Raw genomic sequence first — 23,817 nt, 5'->3', positions numbered from 1 at the left:
CCTAGCCTTCTTAAACCCGAAGGTTCATGGCTGCAGCAACACAGGCCTTCCATCTTTCACTATCTTGAGCAAGATCTATATACTCTTTTCCATCCCTACCGATTTCCCTTAGGTCCATCTCAATGTTGTCCCTCCATCTTCGTCTTGGCCTTCCTATAGGTCTCTTACCATCAGGTTTCCCAACAAGAATCCTGTAAACTCGAGTTTCCTCTCCCATTCGTGACACATGGCCTGCCCACCTAAGTCTTCTTGATTTAATTATTCTAATAATATCTGGACATGAATACAAATTATGTAGTTCTAAGTTATGTAACCTTCTCCACTCACCTGTCTCCTCATCCATTTTAGGTCCAAATATTTTCCTAAGGATCTTATTTTCAAAAACTCTCAATTTATGTTCTTCTTTCAATGTAAGGGACCAAGTTTCACATCCATATAATACTACAGGCAAAATTACTGTTTTGTATATTTTAACTTTTAGTTTCTTAGATATTAAACGAGAAGACAAAAGTTTATGAAGAGAGAAGTAACATGCATTTCCTGAATTAAGCCTACTTTTTATTTCCTCTTTAATATAATTTTCATTTGTTAATATTACTCCTAAGTATTTGAATTTGGAAACTGGTTCAAACGAGTTGTTATCAATAATTAGATTTTGATTATTACCTAACACTTGGTTTTGGCCTGTAAGCATATATTTAGTTTTATCTTTGTTAACTTCCAAACCTATCTCTTTAGCAGTTTTGAAAAATATTTTAGCATTATTCTTAATTGTATTTATATTATCCCCTAATAAGTCTACATCATCTGCATATGCTAACAACTGAGTCACACCATTTAATTTTAGTCCTTCTTTAGTTTCTTTTACCTTCCTTACAGCATATTCTAAGGCAAAATTAAAGAGCAATGGATATAATGCATCTCCTTGTTTTAACCCATCATGAATTGTAAATTTGTCAGACATATTAATACCCACACGAATTTTACTTTCTGTTTCACTGGTGCATATTTTTATCATACTAACAAGCTTCTTAGGTATTCCAAACTCTACTAATATATTATATAATTTATCTCTTTTGACCGAATCATATGCTTTTTTGAAATCAATGAATAGCTGATGGACATTTTGATTATATTCCCACTTTTTTTCAAGTGTCTGTCTGATGTGAAAAATTTGATCTGTAGTTGATCTGTTACGTTTAAATCCACATTGATAATCACCTATAATTTCATTAGCATATGTGGTTAGTCTTGTTAAAAGAATGTTAGATAATATTTTATATGTTGTTGAGAGTAGAGAAATTCCACGGTAATTATTGCAGTTATCACCTTTTTTAAACACAGGAACAATTATGGATTCTTTCCACTGTTGAGGGATTTCTTCTTTATTCCATATTAAACAAATTAATTTATGAATTTGACATATTAACGAATTTCCACCATATTTAATTAACTCAGCTGGTATTACATCAATGCCAGGTGCTTTGTTATTCTTTAGCCTTTTAATAGCATCCTTAACTTCAGTCAATTTAGGTTCTGGAATTAAAGGTTCTGCTGTGTGGACTTCATTTACTTCTGATTTATCTCCTACATGGACATTTAAAAGGTCATTAAAGTAGAATAGACATAAACAAACTACACACCACAACTACTACACAAGACAAACACAAACAAATTAGACAGCACAACTACATTTCTAAACACAGAAACGCAGTAGGAAGGATCTACCACAGGCTCTCAGAACAGCCAAATTGAAGAAAGGTGAAGTAGTAGGGTTGTAACGCGGCAAAGTGACAGTCATGAAATGGAAAGATAAGAAGGATGTGACATTGTTGTCAACCATCCATTCTGTTCAAATGGTAAATGTAACACAACGTCACGAAGAAAAAAAAGTTTCTCTTACAGCTTACAAAAGTAGGATTTTGTCTCATGAATAGGAGACACCTTACAAGGAGGGGAGGAAGCTGGTGATAGAAAACAAGCTTACTGTGACACGAAACTATTCCAAATATCTAGACAACAGCAATAGCAAACTACACAAACACTTGAATGCTCGGAAAGTACCTTTACAATCGAAATATTGAATAAAAATGGGGAATACCTGGTAGTTTCCACAATAAATTCCGTTAGTATAAACCCCAAAGCATGAAATTTCGCTCAGGCATTGAAGAGTGCCATCAACAGAATGGGGCCCAAAAACTTTGTTCAATAATTGCTTCCGTTTCTGTTCTAGTAGGACACATTTTTTTCTTTGTGAGCAATGGTTGAATCAAAATAAATTTTACTATTGAGTTTGGGAGTGTTGTCAATAAACTTGCATAATTTATTTTTGTTCAACTGAAACATTTTCCTAATCCATATTATGTAACGTTCAAAATGTGTGACATGGAAAAATGCACAAAAATGGGAATAACTTAATTTATGACTGTAAACGACTGTAAAGGTAATACCTTCATGTTGCTTCAGTTTTCTGGCTTGCTTCTCTTTCGCAAACGGAGAGAAGGCTAGAAAACGTTCAGTGCTGGAAGAAAGATCAATAGTGTTAACACTTAGACGAACACAAGTGACAAATGTCTCATGCACCAGTGAAGGTTACTAATACAAGTGGCTTTCCTAATCTTCACCTCTATTTTGCTTCAAATGATTAAATGGATCGTCTGCATGAATGTACCCTAGATAAAATAAATGTTAGGATTTTTCAGGATATCAACGGGCAAATGTGCTTATCTGTTCGTTTGTGTGTATGTTTGAGTTGAGTTTTCCATAAGTACACTTTATGCACACATGGCTGATCAGGAGGGACGGTGCTCAAAACTCATTCGTCCACCTTAATTTCTGATTACATAAGGGTGGCCGTATAAGAATTACTTGCTGTATAACATAATAAGAATATTGCGAAATCAAATAGCGATTCAAGATACGAGATTACTGTTATTTTTTAAATCATTATGTAGATATTAAACAGATACATAACAGCAACGCTTAAAGTATTTAAAAAATAATATTATTATTTGTCGTAATTGAAACCATAAATATGTAGCATGATCAAGTGTTTCATTGGGCAGAAGTGGAAAGTAGGAAGACCAAGGTGGAAAGTTAAGGATGGCAGGGTGGAAAGAAAGTAGCGGGCTTCAAGAATCCACCTCACCCGGGTGAAAATTTTATGTTGAACCGCTCCTGGACATGAAGACGAACAACTTTTCTTATTAATAATTTTCTATTTATGGCCTCGTTTTAAAGTTTCGAGCCCTCGGAAAACTATATTTTCTATGCTTTATGTATGTAGCAACGAGGCACATTTCATAGATGTCAGTGTCTAATTTTTCTGTCGGATAACATATTAATAACAATAACATGCTCCGGAGACAGCATCATGGTTCATATTCTACAAGTAATTATTTCATGGTTTTGCATTAGTTAAAGGCTTAATACTTTTCCTTCCATAGGAATGCCATTGTCTTGATTGCCACACAGTCCGTCAGTAATATACTAAACATTTTGTCGTTTTGGGACGGGGGATAGAGTCAGTGCTAATACAAACAGTATGTTCTATCAGTTACAATTTGTATTGCTGGTATTATTACAACATTTGTCTACATTTCTGCTGCGTAAGATTTAATAGATATATTGTTGTTATACATGTGTGTGTGGATTTTAAAGTATTACAATAGTGTTTCATGTTTTAACTAAACTCATTTTCACAATAATATTTAAAATGATATTACATTCATAAATTAGTGATATGTAAAATATTAAAATTAGTACTTTTACTCATGATAATTAGGTTATCCTTCACTGAAATTAATTTTTATGTGCAGTCTTGGAAATGAAAAGAGCAATTTCGAAAAGAAACTAGTCAACAAAGGAAGGTAATCACATAAGTATTCTGCAACCAATAGGGTTTAGTCATTTTAGCTTCGCTATAATGACTCGGCAGTAAATGTGTTTACATTCCTACAATGAATATCAACCTAGCGTGCTATTGTTCCTGTTCCATCCGGAAAACAGCAAAGCAATCGCAGTCAACTCCTGCAGTGTTCACTTGCGGGGGGTGAGTCTATTGCTGCGACGCGATTAGCAAACACCTTGAGGACAGTAGGAAAGAGTTGGCATTCCTTGACTCAAGTTGAAAGTCCGCTTGCTTTATCTGTTTGTCGCGTCTCATCGAAAGAGATCTCCGTGAACATTGCACGCATTTTTAGCTCGTATGAGGTCAAGTGATGGTGTTAATATCAGCTGTTGTTGAAGGGGTCTGATGTCCAACAGCTGGACACTCGCGCCACCTGTGCTCCTAGCGACGAAGTCTCGAAAACACTTCTTCAAGACAAGCGTTTAGTTTTCCAGTGTAGAACTCTCAGGAATTGGAGCATTAACATAAAGGTAAGATATAATTATGTTATTGCAGCAATAACAATCACATGCTAACTGTTCACTGATATATTAGTAGCAGTAGTTTTAACTTACGTAACGTCTCTCGTTGTGCGTAGTGTTGCCAATCCATACCAGGGCAAAAAGGGCTAAATTTATTCTAAAATACACATTAGAGGGGTGAGATATTAAAAAATAGTTATTTTCAACAGCTTTAGCAACTTGGAGATACACTCGCAATAGTGACTCATGACGTCACGTTTTTATTGACTGCTGTGCAAAGTAAACTAACAACATTAAACCTAATCTACCTAAGTTATTCACATGTTTTTTCTTCTATTAAATGCATTAATACGTGAAAGGTTATACAAGTCAGGGGTTGTGATGTTAGCATTATTTACAAATTGCTACACTTTTGTAGCATTGTGTAGGTGGCGGTAGCCGCTAGTTTCTTTCTTTCTGTGTCGTATAGAGTTTAAAAAAAGAAACTAGGGTGCGTCTGCATGGGGGTTATTTTTCACCTGCCTCTGCTAACATTTTTTCATCCTCGGAAACATACGTATCTTTGCCGTGATTCGAAACCAGAAATTTCTGTACTCTTTGCAATAGCGGTTGTTATATCTTGCTGAAAAGGCAAGAATCACAAGTTCGAAAACAGTGTAATACAAAATGCGTAAAGGAGCACCATTTTTTAATGAAAAAATTAACCTAAATTAATACTGCTCTTAGAGAATCGATTATTACTAGTTCAATAGTATACATCATGAAGCATTGATATTTTACTGCTTGCATCGTGTTAAACAAGCGGGTAAAAATAGGGAAGAAATTATGACGAACCAGGTCAATCAATGTGACTTGCTTTTCTAGAAATGTTGTAGGAGCTATCTAATGTAGTATTAGCTAAACGGCTACTTGTATCATTTCATGCTTTTAGAAGCTTTGTAGAGCACAAAAGGGCCAGATCTGGCTCCAAAAGAGCCAAGTTGGAAACAATGATCGTTTCAGTCTACGTATCCACTTCCCCTTCCCCACACAAACACCTAGCATAATCTTATCTCTTTTCATACTTTGCTACACGTGCTTTCCCACTTCAGTTTGTTTTAGCGCTGTGATCAAGACGTGTCTTCTGGACGTCGTCTAAGTCACAGAAGAAACATTGTGCAGCCGCTAGTCGATTTTTAAATTAATTTTTATTTCTGCTGGATTTGTTATTAACTCCTGTTTCCTACAATAATACTTGAAACTGTTCAAAATTATATATTTTAATGAAAAAACTTAGATAGTTACTACAGAAAGATGAATTGAATTGACCAACAATTGTTTTCAATTATGTGCTAATATTTATTTAAATAATCTAAATTTTATTTAAACGATCTCCTCGATAATTGTTTCATTGATTGATTTGGTTTATTTTACTTCTCTTTTCTGCCATTTTTGGCTAATCGCAAAGATTAGGATGACAGGTGATAAGATGAAGGAACAATCACAAGCATATAGGGATGACACAACAAGAGCCCCACACAGGATAACAGGGTTGTTAAAGATCCAGGAATTTTAAATAAATTCAATTCCCGCCCGGGAGAGAAAATCAGCAAGGGTAAATGGGTTTTGGGACGTAAAGAACCTTTTTTTTATGTTTAAAGTATTTCAATTCGTTCCAGGAAGCTTTTTTCCGGATGAATTTAAAAACTGTCCAGGAACCTCTTTCTCCCGAATGTATTTAAATACGGTCCAGGGACCGTTTTTTTTTCGGATCAATTTAAATACGGTCCAGGAATGAAACAATACGCAACTTGTACCGAATTTAGATTGTGCGAAAAAAGCGTTTCCGGTCCAATAGAACCCATTATAATTTATGGGTTCCAGGACCTTTAAAAACCCTGCCAGATATACTGGTTGTGCCTACAGACGCCAGAGCCTCGCTAGTCTGTGAAATGCAGTCAAGGGTGTAATATGTGGAAGGGAGGTTGACATTTGGGTGTCTTCGGAAATGGTCATCCCTCACACCCTACGCGTTATCGAACCTATCAAGACATCTTGAGTTCTTTTCCTGTTTGAGGTGAATTTCAGGTATGCAATTTCCACTTCACTTTAAAATGTAGTCAAGCCCCAATTGATCTATCTGTAAGAAAGTGGATTTAAACTTTAACGATATTTTCATAAGATATTTGACATTTCACTCCAGTAACAGTTATCCAGTGTCTGCTACATAGTTCTAAAAAAACATGAATCTAGTTGAGAAACAGAAAGAAAGAGTACCGACTCTCACCTCTAGTTTGCCTATGGGAAGGCACACCTTCACATGTTAATCCTTTATTTATAAAAGTCACTAGTAATGTAATTTGGATTATGCATCTATAACGTACAAACTGAACGTCCTCTTTTTCCATTGAGGAAAACACGTTGACTGTACATGTAACCTTTTACATTGTAGACTATTGAAAATAATAATAAATAATGAGGATCTATATCATTTTCGACAAACAACCAAACTCAATCTTTATAGTAATAATATGTATTCGTGATTTGAGACTGGTTATTCGACCAAAACTTTACTTTTCAGCATATATTTAATAGAAGCATGATGGCGTTGTGAACCATGTTGAGTATTTTGATAGTATTGTCATTATCAAAACTGTGTATGTTAATGAGAATTGAACCGACTATCGTAGCGGAGTGGTTAGCACAGCAGGATATGACACCAGGGATTCCTGCCTGGGTATGAGTGTCACGTTACAAAGGCATATCATAAAATGTAAGCACATAATTATTTAAGTATTTTTTACATTTATCCTATTTTTTTGCCTTTGTATTCTGCCATTTTCGTAATGAAGATGTCGTGTGCACAGGAAAGTTTTACATCTTTTTTGATAATCGTACTCCTGTGTCTTTCTTTGTGAATACGTGCTGTATTTAGCTACTTTCTCTTGTAAATGATTCGTAATCACAGCTACGATGATGCTGTGGGAACTGAAGTGTACATACCAATTATGTACCCTCACCTATGGAGCTCGAAGAACAGTTTCCAAGGAGAGTCAGAATCGAAATGTTGTATCCGTAATTGAGGTATCAGGTATACGTGTCATTATAAGTTAGGAAGGTTTTAAGAGAGAGAGAGAAGAGAGAGGTAATATGGATTGAGAGATGAGTAGAGAATGGGGGTGAGAGAGACCTAAAAAGCTAGTCTCACTAAGAGAGAGAGGAAAGAGATGAAATATTTATATGAAGGGTTTATATATCTTCCTTCATCACTTCCTCTTTTCCCTTTGTTTTCTCTCCAATTTACTGTGTCATTTTCTTCTTTACCCCCTCATGATCTTATATATATAATATATTTTAGGGTTGAGCCGATACCACTTTGAACCTATACCGATACCAATGCCGATACTCTCACCGATTCCCCCCGATACCAATACTTGAAAATTACAATAATTAAAATTTGTTCAAAATATTGATCAGTATTGGTGTGTAAATTTTCTTCTAGAATTATATGCATCAATTTACAAAGAAATTTACTTTATAATATTCAAGAATTGCCTCAGAATATTAAAATAGATATTATGTAATCACAAAATATAGTTTTCCGTGTTCAAAATTATTGCAAGAAAAGTTTGAATTTTGCATAATTTCTAGAATAATTAGACTCCGGCATTTTTTCGGACTCCTTGAAAGACCAAAATGCCGGAAAAGTATCGGCTGGTATCGGTAGATGAATTCCAACCGATACCTTCCGATACCGATACCACTGTTATCGGCCGATGCAGATCGGCTCAGCCCTAATCTCTCTGCACCCTGCATCTCTTGCTGGAATACGTAAAATACTCATGTATATTGTAAACGATTATACATGAATATTGTCATATTCCAGCAAGAGATGCAGAGTGCAGAGAGTTTTCGTTGATTATTTCCAAACTATACTTTATGAATTAAGACCTTCTTCCAGCTTAATATGTACGTTGTTACAAACTGTATTGGTGTTTTTCTGTGTTTCGTGTATAATTCTGTGTGCTTGGGTCTCTTCCATGTTTCAGTGTAGTTTAAAAAAGCCAATAAGATTTGAAATTTCAGCCCTCCCCCATGCGACGAGGGAGGAAGTATAAATATGGCTTCCCTGACAGAGTGAAGGACAGTGTGTGTGAAACGGGTCTCTTCCATGTTTCAGTGTAGTTTAAAAAAGCCAATAAGATTTGAAATTTCAGCCCTCCCCCATGCGACGAGGGAGGAAGTATAAATATGGCTTCCCTGACAGAGTGAAGGACAGTGTGTGTGAAACGGATTCTAGAAGGGAGAGTGATCTTTCGGTCTTCAGCGGCCTCCCATCAGAAAAAGCATCCCGAGGCGGTTCCGCCGTGGGGCTCAAATTAGGAAAATGTAAATAATGTAAATTAGAGAATTAATGGAAGAATCCGAGCCTTGTTTGTTGAATTGTAAAATGTATGAAGCCCATTTCTGCGTGTTTCAGCAATCACCCTGCAACATTAATTCTTGCCTGTGAATTGATTCTTTGGTTTCGAGCGCTCTGGTGAGGAACGAGATGGGAACCCAGGACTGCAAGCCTATTTAGTTGTTTCTTTGTTGTTGTTTTTTCCTGCCAAAAGCGACCCGGCAAGTGTGGAGTGTTGCGGAACAACGTACACAAAAGATCATGAATGGGTGAATATGAAATTGAGACAGTAAATTGGAGAGAAAACAGAGGGAAAAGAGGAAGTGATGAAGGAAAATACATAAGGGTGAAAAAATAAGAAGAAATGTTTGAAAGAAGATCCAAAAAGAAACATATAGGATAAGTAAAAATGGTAATTTTCCTTTATTCCCCTTGAACCTTACTGGAAGCACCTATGCCCCCCCCCCAATCACTACCAATCAGACAGTCCTGCGGGACTGGCGTGGGTTGAAATCAGATTTCTACGTTCGATGCCCCAGTGAAGACACACTGCGCAGTGGTTTGATTTTGATTTTGGTTATTTAGCGTCGCTTTTCTCCCACATTTGACTAATCGCGACGATGAGTGATGATATGATGACATTGATGAAGGCACACTCACACAGATCACCCATTCCAAGACCGGGATTCGAATAAGAGAACCCTGACGTCGTAGTGCGTTGTGTCTAACCGCTCCGCCACGAAGGTCAGTGCACAGTGGTTCAGATCCCACTTGAAACTGCAGGTCCAGTCATGAGTAACCTATCTGTGCATAAAGTGGACATAAAACAACGACAACAAAGTAAAACTGAACTTGAAATCAAGTTTCGGAGCGTAGTCGCATCCGTTGAAAATAAACGATCCTGGTCGTGTCCGGGTCCAGACAGAATACCCGGCTGTTCCTTCCGCATGGTACCGTGCACGACTTCACAACAGAGCGGAGAGCTGAAGAAATTATGACGTAACAGATCCGATACGGGGTGATCGATGACGCTGTAACGAACTTCGTAGTCCGTGTTTTTCTACAACGCAGCTCCGCGTCTCGAATCAAGACCTTACAGCTCAGTCGAATGTGAAAATATCGCGATAGTTTATTGTTCAGGAATCACACAAATGTTGGCCGAATTTAAATGCGGTCATAATTGCAACCAATAACCACTATTGGCGCCAAGGTGGTGATAACTTGCGGGAATCATATTAGAATTTTGACATACCTGTACTCTGTCCCGAGTATCTCTGGAACAAGCGAACGAATACAAGTCTCTGCGCAAGTAGTGACGCGAGACTGCTCCACCAATGACCACGTGAGAGGAAACGGGATATCGTGGACTGCTGTTACCAGCCTTCGCAGCAGATCTGCCCACTCCAAGGACAGTTTACTTACTCTTCGTTAGCATTAAAAGGTCATAGTATTTAATTGATGCTTCTGTACTTCTTTGGTCCTTTGGTATGGAAAAGTTGCAAAAAGTGGGGGCAACTGAATCCCACGCCCCTCCCAATCATCACCACTAGTGGTGAATAGAAATGCACAGCGGAAACTCTTCACATGATCTGGTGTTGCGGGTATAGAAGTTAGAAAGGTGTTGCAATCGGCCAGAGAGATATTTTGGATTTTTTTATTTAAAGTACTACAATGTTAAGTGTTGTTGAGAATATTTTCATTACCCAAACGTGATTGACATTCAAATAGACCATATCGCAGTAACCAATAATAGGAAATGCAAGGGATTGGACAAGCTTAAAATTTATACTTTCGTGGAGTAAGTTCTCGAGCCGGTATAGAGAGAGTGCAATATCCGAATGCTATTTTACGTTACGCAATAATGAACATACGAAGACGCTCTGTGTTCGAAAGGTTGACGTGCTAGCTGTGAACTAGAGATTACTTGCTATTTTCCCCCAGGTCGTTGTTCACAAATTCGATTGCGTGCAGTATTTCTTGTGTGTGTGTCGGGGGGTTAGGGGGAGATTCAGGGAATCTGTGGAGCAAGGTCGCACATAACGGATCGAAGCAGTACGCGCTCCTGTTAACGGCTGCTAGATGCAGCTGCATTTTCCTTTTCGTGTGCTCACTTCTCCTCTCACGCATTCATTGATCGAACCCTCTCTAGTCACTATTTACGCAGAGACTTGATCTTGTTCGCTTACTTTTCAGGGATAGAGTTATAATTGAAAATCGTCGCCATAGATGCATTATCTACGATTATCATGCACACACCAACGGTGGTCATTGGCATACTGGGCAAACTTGAGTACAGTGTCTTCAAGGACGCCACAGGGAATGTTTTTCCACGATAATCTTTGATGTAGGCCAATGACACAATGTTAGCGTTCTTGTTGGTAAGAGCAGAATCAGTTCTTCTGGAGAGTCACAAGAATTGAATAACGATGAAAATTTAGCATGTAAATAGTTCGAAAAGGTTTCGTAAAATCTAGATATACATTTAATTTGTCAATTGCCCATGACCTGTCTCAAAAAATGGAACAAAATCAAAGTAAATTTATGAGATACAAAAATACAAATAAAATGGCAGTTAACCCCAAATGAAACATGTAAGGTCTTCTCAATTATTTTAACTTAACGTCACTTCACAACATGCAACAGCTCCTTCATAAATTTGCAAATAATCACAATGAAGCTCCATTTTCATCTACACCAAAAATATTAATTTTTGTCTCAAGTGTAATATTTTGTAATCAAGTTGCCTCAAATTCTAGTTTCCGCGATGTTTTATTAAAAACAAAAGCTATATTTACACAGAGATTAAAATACAGTACGATAGAAGTATCTTCGCTACGGCTGCAAGTTCTTTTACTTCTTTCTTAGCTTAGCTATTTTTAAGAACTGCTGTTATAAGCACTGCCCTACATTGCAGCTTGCCGTTTCCTGCAGGAGGTGTAGTTACATTTAATAATACACTAATTACTACACAAGAATGCATATTTGGGCTAAAATAGCATTTATTTATCCAGTTTTTCTTGTTTGCTGGTGGTATCGTCCGTCAGTGATATAGACGATATACCATCGTATTTCAAACCCTGACTTGGAAGCAGTGTCGCTAGGCACTGGGAAGTCTGTAGTTCGCATTTCCCAAGGTTTCAGACAGCTTGGCTGTAGTATACTTTTCGTGATAATTTAAACATGTTAATCTAATACATATCCTAAACTACAAACGCTTCAAGCATTCTTCCGTTATTGCTGTTTTAGTCACATGACAAATATACACAAAGTATGCAAGGGGACAAAAATTATTCTGGCATGAACGACTGAAACGTATGATTAATCACAACTAAGCTTACAGATCAGAGTTTCGTATCCCTTACTGCACAGAAACCAAAAAAAGTAATATTTCTTCTTTATTGAGTTGGCCAAATTATTTCCATAGTGTGTTTACATTATATGGCACAAAATGACGTTTTTGTATCGACCAATGAATGACAGCTCTTTATCTGTTGCTGAACCTTTTTCATGAATCCTGGTTGTGTCAGCAACATGGCGAGAACGAAGTACAAGTAATTTTTAAGTGGTCTCAATAATTTTTCTCCCAAAAAAATATTTGTGTTAAAAGACAAGCCGTTCAAAATTGTTTTAACGTTCACTAAAATCTTTTCGAGGTGATATTATCCTTCGAGAGAAAATATGAAGTGCGTTTCGTCGCGTAAAAATCAATTCAACATGTATAAACAAGCATTTACTTTTTTACCGACAATAAGGTAATTTTTATTGCACGATTCGCCCGTGTTATATACGTGTGTAGTCTTAACCTGTTCACAATGGTACAAGTACTGCAATATATGCCTACATTCTTCACATATTTGTTGGACTGGTTCATCAAATTAGGTAAGTTGAAAACTATGAACTAAAATATAGATATCTGCATCTAAGGTTAATGTAGTTAGTAAGAATGCTTTATCCAATACATATTGTTAAGGATGAAAGCAGATGTTCTTTAATAGTTTTCATGTAAAATGTTTGAAATCTACATTTAACTAAAATTTGCATTAGATTTGATGAATCTATACCACATTTATGCGAAATTAAGCAAGTGGCCTTATATATACAGAACATTTTTTTAATGTAAGAGAAACATCATATCAAGTTGTGGATGTAATTGGAAATTGCCTACACTGTGAAAGTGCCATTTATTAAAGATGTTAGTATTTCATAAAAATGTACGAAAGTTTTCAAACCATAATTAGTCACACTTAATATGTTTTATAGTGACTAGAACGTTCTACGAACATTGGTTAGTTGGCAATTGAAGTTACAATCTTGTATATGTACAACTTTGCATGCACTTTATAAAATATTCATAATATTTTTTTTATGCTGAAATATGCCATTATATTTTTCTTGATTATTTAGATACTGGACAAGGAAGTTCCCTTACTTGCTTAGTTTTACCTCTACAGGCAAATAAATATCAGTTGTTTCATGGAAACTGTTTCTAAACCTAATATTTGCACCACGTAATTTTATAAGACGAGAATTACGTAACATCTGAATATAAACACTAGATAAGTGTTAGAAACTTTTTCTGTGACTTTCGATACGTATTAATCGAAATTTTAACTATTTTCAAAAATAGACAAATATATTTATCATATTCAAGTACTGTACTACATACGGATTGACAAATAGCATTATTACCTGTTCGGTTACTGGATACTAATGTCCCTCTCCTCAATGTGAACATTAATTATTTCATGTATGTTTTCGTCGATTTGTACACTTTTGAAACAAATACACTTTGAAGTGCTCTAATAATTAATTTCTGGAAGTTGCTACATGACGTTTCAAGGAAGAGTAAAGAGTTGGAAATATTTCAGTGGAAAAGGCTATGATGCAAAAATTTAAAAAATAGTGAGGATATTTCTTATGCTTGAGTTTATTTGAGTTTTGTTTAAAATCCACTTTATGCACATATGCTAATCAACCTGACATTCAAAAGTGGGATCTGTGAACGTTTATGTTCATCCACCAGGTATCGATTACACCCTTGATTAAAGGCGACGACAGATATTTCTTACGCTTTTTCATGTTATTAGCAATCACAGGATTGCGTGACTTTTCAGTCATAGTTATTTCACACTGCTCTTTAGATTTTATATTTACATTGTATTTTGTGAAGGGTTGGTTGCAGGTCAGAGTCCGCCCAGTAAATTTTGAACGTGTGAGCAGGACAATTTAAGAGTGGCAGGTTCTTCAATAGTCTTGGGTTTAAATAGCCTATACTCATTCACTCTGTTATTTGTCACTCCCTTTTTCTCCATTAACTATTTCTCTATTTCTGTCTCCTCCTCTGCCTTGGTCCCATGCTTCACATCCTCTGTTCACTGTCTTACTATTTGATATTTCCTGCCAATCCTCTCGTACCAGTTTGTACCAGTTTTCCTGTTTACTGATCTTCTCCGTATTTTGTTTCCTATCTTTCTTCTTTAATTATTTTAAAATTATTTCCCGTGCACTCTTGATCCTTTGTCAATTTGTCTCCAATAATACAGAAAAATGACTCATTTGTGTATGTAGATTATGATTTAACGCTGATGTACTATATGGTACGTCCGATGGCAGATGGGATCATGTAGTACGTACAAACAACTTTGATTTTGTATAAAATAAATGTGCCTAATATGTAGGAAGTGATAGTGAAAGAGTGATCGAAGTTCACTTTTCAACGTCTGGAAACGGAGCCCGCCTCATTTACGGATAACTTAATACAAGAAATATCATCTACTGGTACTCTATTATGAAAATTTTATTAACTACATACGAGGGATGATCAGAAAAAAGGTTACAAAGCATATAACTTTTGTTTTATTCACTGTAACGTAACGAAAATTTATGTGTAAATTAATAACATGTTTGTCTTGTTGCGAGTTTGAGGACTTCGGATTCTGACCATGTATACCCGAGAAGCGGACATTTAAAATGGTGACTCGTCTAGAAAATTGGTCAAGAGTAGAAGTGAGGGCAGTGGTGCGGTTCCTGTGGGCCAAAAACACTACACCTGCTGACATTCATAGGCAGATTGTGGAGGTGTATGGGGAGGGGACAATTTCAAGACAACATGTAGCGAAGTGGTGTCGTGCCTTCAAAGAAGGACGGACCAGTATTGTTAATGACAACCCTGGACCCTGGACGCAGCGGTAGGCCCAGTACCTCAACCACTGACGTGAACTGTGCTCTTGTGGGTGAGTGTATTAGTGAGGACAGAAGAACATTACGCTCAATATCAGCTGAGCTGGGACTACCATTTGGTTGGCTGGCCACCATTATCTGACATGTGATGATGTCAAAAGAGCTGCCTCACGGTGGCTACGAGAACTTGACGCGGATTTCTGTGCAACCGGTATTTAAAACCTCATCTACCGTTGTGACAAGTGCTTGAACAAAAAAGGTGATTACATCGAGGACTAATGTTGAGTGCCCTCCATCATCAGGTGTATTGATCTTCCAGCTATGTCTAACACATACGCCATAATATGCTTTGTAACCTTTTTTTTCGATCATCCCTCGTAATTTGTTTCAAATGAGTCGGTTCATTACCTATTATAAAACTTATTGTGCAGATTGTAGTACTGCTGAAGTGAATCTTATACAACAGGTCTTTGACAAACCATTTTAACTCAACTTTCATTTAAATAACGATTTTCCGATTAAGAAAGAAAAAACAAACGTAGTTAGAAGAAAGTGAACTGTTTTTCTTTAATAGCTGACGCGTTATATTTGTCACGAAAATTATCAGCATGATAATGTCCAAACCCCAATACTTTCAACAAATAACAAATTGTTTGATAAGATTGTAACTGCTGATAGTATTGTTGTTCTTTCTTTCTTGCAGGCATTTTAGGTGCGTGAGATACTGTAGTTATTCATGGCTAATATGAAGAAAGGTAGTGTGATAATTGTTTACATATTATAGATAAATATAAGTAGCCTAATTACTAAAGCTTGACTTCCTTCTGACAGCAAAATACTTACTCGCAAATCGTTTGATGCTAGTATATTTGGATATAATTTATTGCAATTTTATCTATAAATTTGGAGCATGTATGGCAATTTTCTCTAGCCGATCCCGAGGAGGAGTGATTAGCATGACGTGCTATGACGCCAGTGATCCCGGATTCGAATCCCGGCATGGGTGTTCTTTGTGAGTGTTCCTTCATCAATTTCATCATATCATCACTCATCCTCATCCTCGCGATTAGTCAAAAGTGCCAGAGAAGCGAAGTAATATGCACAAAATCAAATCTTGCATCTGGATTTCTTTCACGTTTAGTTTAATCACTTGAACCTTTGATAACAATTTTTGAGCAAGTGTAATTAATTCGATTGATGTAACCAGTAAAATTATAACTGAGCCACAAAGGTTCCTAAAAAAATTGCAATGTATTTATATTTCTCCACTAAGCAATTTATTTATTAGACCTCTGAAACTGGTTCGATACCCAGGGTGGGTGATCTAAGGTCGGAATTATTCCGGCCTTGTCCTCGCATAAAGCGGCTTTGGGGCTCACCCAGCCTCAAATCAATGAGTACCATGGAACAACCTTGGGGTTATAGGCGGCCGGAGCGTGGTGCTAATCACATCACCTCCAATATTGCCGAGATCGAGAATGTGTGGGGCCCTATCCCTACGTCCCCTAAAATGTGCCTTCATGGCACGGTGCTATATGCACGGGGAACTTTACCTTTTTACCTCTGCAACTGTTAATTAATACATACGCGTACGTATATGGAGTCAAGACATCTATTCCCTTCTGTTTTTTTACCTTATTAGTAGACCTCTGATTTTTAGGTTCTAAAAAGCGTGCTTTTAGGTTCCTGAAATAGACTCTAAAAATCCAAAAATAGGTTCTAAAAACCTTAAATTAGGCTCGAAAAAGCCTGAGAAAGGTTGCAAAAAGAATTAATTTGGTACAAAATTCCTCAAAAATACTGATTAGATACAATCGTTAAAAACAAAATTTCACAAGAACCGTAATAACTAGGGTTACCAGACGTCCGGTTTTTCCCGGACATGTTCTACATTTTAGCCTTCTGTCCGGCGTCCGGGAGGGATTTGAAAAATGTCATAAATGCCCTACATTTTGAACGTCACAATATATTAATTAGGAAAATAAGTGTTTCAGTTTAACAAAGATAAATCATACAAGTTACAAGTCTATAGACTGCGCTCCCGAACTCAATAGTGAAATTTATTTTGATTCAGTCATTGCCGAAAAAGAAAAGAAAAGATTGTCCTGCTAGAGCACAAACGGAAAAACGGAAGCAATTAATGAACAAACTTTTGGGGTCACATTCTAATGATGCGACCGTTCAATGCCCGAGGATAATTTCTTGCCTTGGGGTTTATACTGATGAAACAAGGTGTTTCCCATTCTTATTCATTATTTTGATTGTAAAGCAGGGGTATAGAGAACGAAGTTGTTTAGGGTGTCTACCAGTCAAGAAAGTCGTGAAAGTCAAGAAAGTAGGTCAAGAAGTCAATAAATTATACAGGTCAAGAATTATTGCTATCCCAATGACTGATTAGTTGACTTAGTATTTTACTTCACTTTTCTGCCCCTTTAGCTAATCGCGAAGATGAGGATGAATGGTGTTAAGATAAGATGGATGAAGGGGCAATCACAAATATATTGGGATTATACTGGCTGTGAGTCCAGAAGCCAGAGCCTCGCTAGTTTGACAAATGCGTCCAACTTGCATTAATAGATATAACAGGTCTAAATCTCTTGTTATATACTGCTGCTGTTTTCATTTTAACCGGCCTTTTGTTAGGATTTTCTTAATTGATAATTTCCAACTTAACCTTTATTTATTCGACTCCTACTTAGGTAAAGGAAAACGAAAAAATGTAAATAAAAAGTCCTGAAAAACTCAAGAATTTTGGTAGACACCCTGTTATTCAACTAAAAACTACCCAAGATGAAACTTCTGGAACCATTTCAATTACGGCAATCAGGGATGCCCTCACGGGGGGGGGGGGGGGGGGGTTCATGACGCGCCTGCGTCATGGGAATTTTTGGGGGTACAGAATTTTATACCAATTCTATATATCTTCACACAATAATGGGGGGGATCGTATCGTTTGATTGACTTTTTATTGATTTTTAATTTTGGTTATTATGTATAGTTTTTCTACCTACCTGTTGGTGATCGCGGCGGTAGGGTTGAAATGAAACACCACCTCTTATGCCTTTAGAATCGGTTTGGATGGGGCGTGGTATTCACATTTACATTCTTGCAGACAAACTGTGCAGAATAAGGTTGACTAACAATGGCAGTGAGCCTAAATGTTGTTGTTGTTGTTGTTGAGTTAAAATTTATGGGTGCGTCGGCACTTAAGGCCATTTCGCACCCTTCTATGTATGCGGGAAAATATCCCTTATCTAAAATTCTGACTGAGAACTTAAAAAAGAGGGGTAAAGAGCCCCTTGGGAAAAACTAAAAGTGCAAGGTTGTAAAAAGACCTGCACGAGACAAATACAACACATTAAAAAGTCAGAATAAACTAAAAACCTCCTTACAGATGTTGGAAGAGACCAGCTCTTCGCAAAAAACTAAAAACATGTGATAAAATACTGCTGTCATCACCCAAGAGGGATGACAAACGGCCGGAAAGGTTAAAAGTCTGCCGGAGGTAAGCAAGATCGACACATTCAACGAGATTGTGTCGGATGCTTAAAATAACATTACAAGTACGACACAACGGAGGGTCCAGCCCTTGCAGTAGGTAACCATGCGTGAGACGACTGTGTCCTATACGCAGGCGGGTAAGAATAACGTCTTCTCGCCGAGAGGGACGAGACGAGGAACGCCAAACACCTATGATGGGCTTAACAGCGTGAAGCTTGTTCCCCGTTTCCACATCCCACTCGGCCTGCCAAGTGTCAAGAAGGCGACAACGGAACATGTTCTGCAGGTCGCTAGCTGGCAAAAGGTGGACGAGAACGTCGCCATCTGCATCAGCAGAAGTGTACATCTGTGCTGGCAGATAAGGACACAAGCCGTCTGAATATGCGTTGCGCTACTGGATGCCGGGAATACGGCGAATCCAGAGACTGCAACACGCTGGTCGAATCACAGCACACAAGGACCTTCTTCAGACCGTTGACATCTGCAAAATCCAGTGCCTTTAGAATGGCGTACAACTCTGCCGTATAGATGGAACAGGCAGGATGTAGTGAGTAACTGGAGCTTTGAGAGTCTAGGACGAAGGCGCAACCAACTGATTCGACTGTCTTGAACCCATCCGTGTAAAACACATTAAAATTGGGGTGCTTCGCACGAAGTTCTAAAAACCTTTGCTGGTATACAACCATTGGTGTCTCTGACTTTGGAAGGGCAGTCAAAGATAAATCGATGGAAGGTGCAGGAAACTCCCAGGTAGGGAGGGGCGGAATGAGTGGATAGACGCCAGGAAGATCACTGTCAACACCAAGTGCTGACAGGATCTCGTCTGCACGAACACCAAATGGTCTTGTGGCACTAGGGCGGAGCCGATACCTTACCAGCCTATTCACGTCTGAGATGGTGTGAAATGAGGGATGTGAAGGCATCGAGCGAAGATGGAGGAAGTAGTTCACTACCAGCCGCTGTTTTCGCAGAGACAGCGACGGCTCAGATGCCTCTACGTACAAACTGGCGATAGGGCTGGTCCGAAAAGCACCAGAGCACACACGTATACCAGCATGGTGGACGGTGTCTAGGATGCGAAGTCTAGATGGGCGGGCAGAAGAATACACAACACATCCATAATCAAGCTTCGACCTGATGAGTGCACGATACAATCGAAGCAGTACCGTCCTATCGTATCAGCACCCCAGGAAGTGTGAGATAAAACACGTAAAAGGTTGAGAACTCGAAGACAAGAGAACTTGAACTGGCGAAGGTGAGGTAGCCATGTTAATTTCTTATCGAAAATGAGGCCCAGGAAGCGGACCTCATTCACGAAGCACAGGGGAGATTTCCCCATGTACAGGTCAGGATCGAAATGACATGTACGTTGACGACAAAAGTGAACACACACGGATTTCTCCGATGAGAAGGTGAAACCTGTTTGGGAGGACCACTCAACCAAACGGTTTATCGTCAGTTGGAGTTGACGAGAAGCTGACGCGAGATTCCGTGAGCGACAAAAGATCGTGAGGTCGTCTACATACAGAAGACCATGTACAGGGGCAACAATGCTTGCCATAACACTGTTCACTGCTATGGCAAACAGAGTCACACTTAATACGCTGCCCTGCGGGACACCGTTCTCTTGTTCGTGAAGATCCGAAAAGGAGTTCCCAACACGTACGCGGAAAGCCTAAAGTATCTAAAGTAAATATACAGGGTGTCATTTTAATGGCGCCCACGGACCACGGAAACGTATAGAGGACATCAAAACAAACAACTTTTCTCAGTAGCATTTTTCCCGTTGGTGCATCATTTCGGCGCTACAGTCGTTCAAAAAAGCCTGAATGCTGGCAACCACACACAACATTTGATTGCATTTGTGACGTCATATCTCGTCGTGAAGCGATGCGTTCCAGGGTTGCCAGGAACACACTTATTCTGTGAAAAATGACATAGCTACAATCAGCCACATTATGTACCGTAAAACAAAACGAGAAAACACGTTCTGTAACCTAACAGGAAGTAAACAAACGGTACGAAAAATGGTAGAAAGAAAATAGAATTCAAGTGGAAGTGGTCATATCGATTTTATCTCAGCTTACATGTCAAATATTTGCAAATCTAGTTACCAAGTTGGCATCTACAATTTAGTCTATCCACTTCGTCCTTCTGATACTAGTTGTCTGTGACACACTGAACAGATGACAAAATAGAAATGAAGGAACTCAAAATTCCAAAGGTAAGCAATACATAATATAATGTATAATGTATATTCAGGGCATTATTATTAGGCAATTTACAAAAATGGTTGAAAATACAGGGATATAAGTAGTAGTAAAACAAACTCACCGACGACTGTGTTTATCTACACACCGGATACACATGTAATAGTTTGCAGCTGTGAACAGGGCAGTATATTCGCTACTGATTCATCATTAGATTGTTACTGTGGTTGTACGTGTTTTAGCCGTAATGTAACAACGTGAACCTCGAATACTTCCGTTATCAGTACAAATGTACCATAAAGCATCTGGACACAAACCTGTAGATATCAACCTTGCAACGAGATTTGCAAATATAATTGACGTAGCTGGGCGTAAACAGCCACATGTAAGCTGTAAGTCCAATAAAATTTATTGTTGTTGAGACAAGATCCGATATTGACACATCATTCTGAATAAATACATTTTATATCATTTCTCATATCGTTGGTTCACTTCCCCCTTCCCCTGAGATGACTGCTGATCTTCTGGCTGGTAGGCTATGATGTTCGGTCTGCTGGACGCGTTTCTCGCTTCATTTTACAGCTAATAATGTGGTTTGTAGTTTGTCATTTTTCACAAAACTTGTGTATTCCTTGCAACCCTGCCGTGCGCAGTTTCGCAGCAGGAAATGACGTCACAGATACGATCAAATGTTGTGTTGGGTTGCCAGCATTTAGGCGGCAAAACAGTATTTTTTGAACGGCTGTAGTGTCGAATCGACGCACCAACGAGAAAATTTTTTCTGAGAAACGTTGTTTGTTTTGATGTCCTCTATGCGAATCTGTGGTCCGTGGGCGCCATTAAAATGACACCCTGTATATTGCTTAAATATGTCTGTATTATACAGTGACGCAACCACAGGGGGTCATTGCCCCCCAACATTTGACGGAAGTCATTTCTACGGAGGAAGGGGGACAAACGTTGATGGCCAAGGGCAACTGCAGTAGGGCACAGAGGAGCCATTATCCCCTTCGATTTCAAATTTTATGCAAATAAAAATACATACATTTTGTAAAATTTTATTTCTTGCTTCGTTCTCATTATCTGCTTTTCTCGTTTTCGTCAAGTTTACAGCTGTAGCTAGGGGCGGCGGGAGTCGACGATGGGCGCCGAATGATCTAAAAAGAATGCCATGGCGTCCAGTGAAATTATTTGCGCCCTATTAAATCAATATTGTTTTCAATTGCAAAAATTGGATCGACAAATTTTCTTGCTCGTTTCGCTCGCAATCTACTTGTTTTCTGTAATGTAATGTATTTAAATAATAAGATGTGTTCTATATTTGTATTGAATAAGCTTTGAATACGTACACAATTTAGTGTTAGCTTGTTGCATATGTACTTTCTTATTTTATGTCGCTCAATGTTGCATATGTGTAAAACATATGTTGTACATGAAAGTTACACATATATCTTCGGTATTATATTTTTCCGCAAATTTTGTCTGACAAAATAATTTGAGTAATTAATTCGGCATAAACGGGGGGGGGGGGGCAAATGTTCTACTTTTGGGGGAGCCCGTCATGGGCCTTGGGGGGGGGGATGGGCACCTGACGGCAATAGCTAAATATTTGTTTGCCATTACAGGTCATAATGCAAAGGTTGAGAGATTACTTTCATTACCTTCAGCACAACGGACTCAGCAGAGAATTTTTTTTATAAAGTCTGTAAGAAGTTTGGTGCTGGTCCATATAATTTCAAAGTTTGACTGTCCAGTCTCTCATAAATATATTTTGACTACACCTGAAATTTTGGGAAAAATTGGCTCCTCTGTGAACTACCAGTTAAATCAGGTGCATTGTTTAGTATGATTACAAGTTTGGAAATTTTGAATTAAAGAATTCATTAAAAAATATTTTTTTTAACTGAAAAGTGTCAATTTTAAATTACTCTGTAACGTGTTCTATAGAAATATGTATTATTTATTGCGAATATTTTGTGTCCTACATTTTGACTCAATGTCCTACATTCCGGAACATTAACCAAATATTAATTTTCTAAACAGATTTTCATTTCTTTATATCATTTTCAAAATTATCTACAAATTATTATAATGCTGCACTTGTGCTGTTAGAAAAAGTTACTTGTTGATATGAAAAATGAATTACGTATGTATAATTTGCTGCACAATATCAGGTTGGCTACTCACTTGGAATTCCTTGAATTACGGGAATTACACGTGAATTATTGGCAACGGCAACTATGCTTGAATTATTGGCTCTGGAAATTATTCACGAATTTTGGCAAAACATGAAATAAGGTACAAGCGGATGTTTTCCCTATTCCATTTTTTTCTCCGTAGACGTGAAAAATTGCAACTTGTAATAATCCATATCCCATTAAATTTTTTCATGTTTATAAATGCCCTGAGGTAAGTTTATCTCAGTTTAGCTTTTATTTCATTCATTTTTTGAGGATGAAAAAGAAAGCTACACAGAAAATAAAACAAAATTTTCTCAATCCGTTTACATCGTTAGTGTCTTTTACAGAACAATCTATCTGGCAAACGGAAGATTATGACAAAATAATATATCTTGAAGTTGATTAGGTAAATTTTTTGTTACATTGGTATCATACAAACCCTTTATATTGTCAATATTTTTGTGTGTGGAATGGAGGATGAGAGTCGGTAATACGTAAGGTTGGAATAGAGAAAACATCTGCTTGTATCCTTGAATTTTTGGAAAGTTCACCTTGAAAAACAGGAATTATAAGTACTTGAATTTTATCATGGTCCTAGTGACCACCATGATTCATGATTTTGCGTTATCAACACTCAAACTCCACCTTTTGTCTGTGAGGATCATTTCATGTCCTGAAAATTATCTTTCAACAGAAACATAGTCAGTAGTGCTAATTTGAATGCTGAAATATTACTTCGCAAGGCGTGAATGCCAAAAAGGACCAAACTGTCGCGAAAGTGAGCAAGGCCACACAGATCAGTAGTTTGCACTTGGGACTGTGCTGGCAGTAGAGACGATTGGGTGCCAAAACCGAGACTGGGGAGGAGAGGGGCGGGGACAAAGACACTTTACTTTATCTTAGTAGGCAAGGCTTAGCATTAAGAGTCTATAGTGCAGGGGTAAAAAGTAGGTGGAAACTTTCCCCTTTCACCGCCACTGTCTGCAGGTAACAG

General features: G+C 37.8%; 2 protein-coding genes across 5 annotated transcripts in view; one reads left to right on the top strand and one right to left on the bottom strand.

The window, feature by feature from the left end:
• Window positions 1–23,817, top strand: part of LOC146003266 (long-chain-fatty-acid--CoA ligase 1) — a 281,513-nt gene that overhangs the window by 58,532 nt on the left and 199,164 nt on the right. The window contains exon 1 of one of the 4 annotated variants that reach the window (XM_083141459.1): window positions 4,068–4,380. The exons of 1 other annotated variant lie outside the window; for it this stretch is intronic. Coding sequence is in view for 2 of the 3 variants with exons in the window: in XM_083141457.1 (XP_082997583.1) it covers window positions 12,565–12,631 (67 nt within the window). In the remaining variant the exon portion in view is untranslated. Of the gene's footprint in view, window positions 1–4,067; window positions 4,381–12,282; window positions 12,632–15,662; window positions 15,688–23,817 lie in introns of those variants that run through there. 2 more of the 4 variants (XM_083141457.1, XM_083141458.1) reach the window with 2 other exon arrangements.
• Window positions 1–23,817, bottom strand: part of LOC146003459 (bone morphogenetic protein 10-like) — a 207,504-nt gene that overhangs the window by 148,027 nt on the left and 35,660 nt on the right. The gene's annotated exons all lie outside the window — the stretch shown is intronic.

This window comes from Lepisma saccharinum, chromosome 20 (assembly GCF_977018435.1).
Source record: "Lepisma saccharinum chromosome 20, izLepSacc3.1, whole genome shotgun sequence".
Classification (NCBI taxonomy): Eukaryota; Metazoa; Arthropoda; class Insecta; order Zygentoma; family Lepismatidae; genus Lepisma; species Lepisma saccharinum.
The sequence above is the reverse complement of the archived record's forward strand: the minus strand, read 5'-3'. Positions and strand labels throughout refer to the sequence as shown.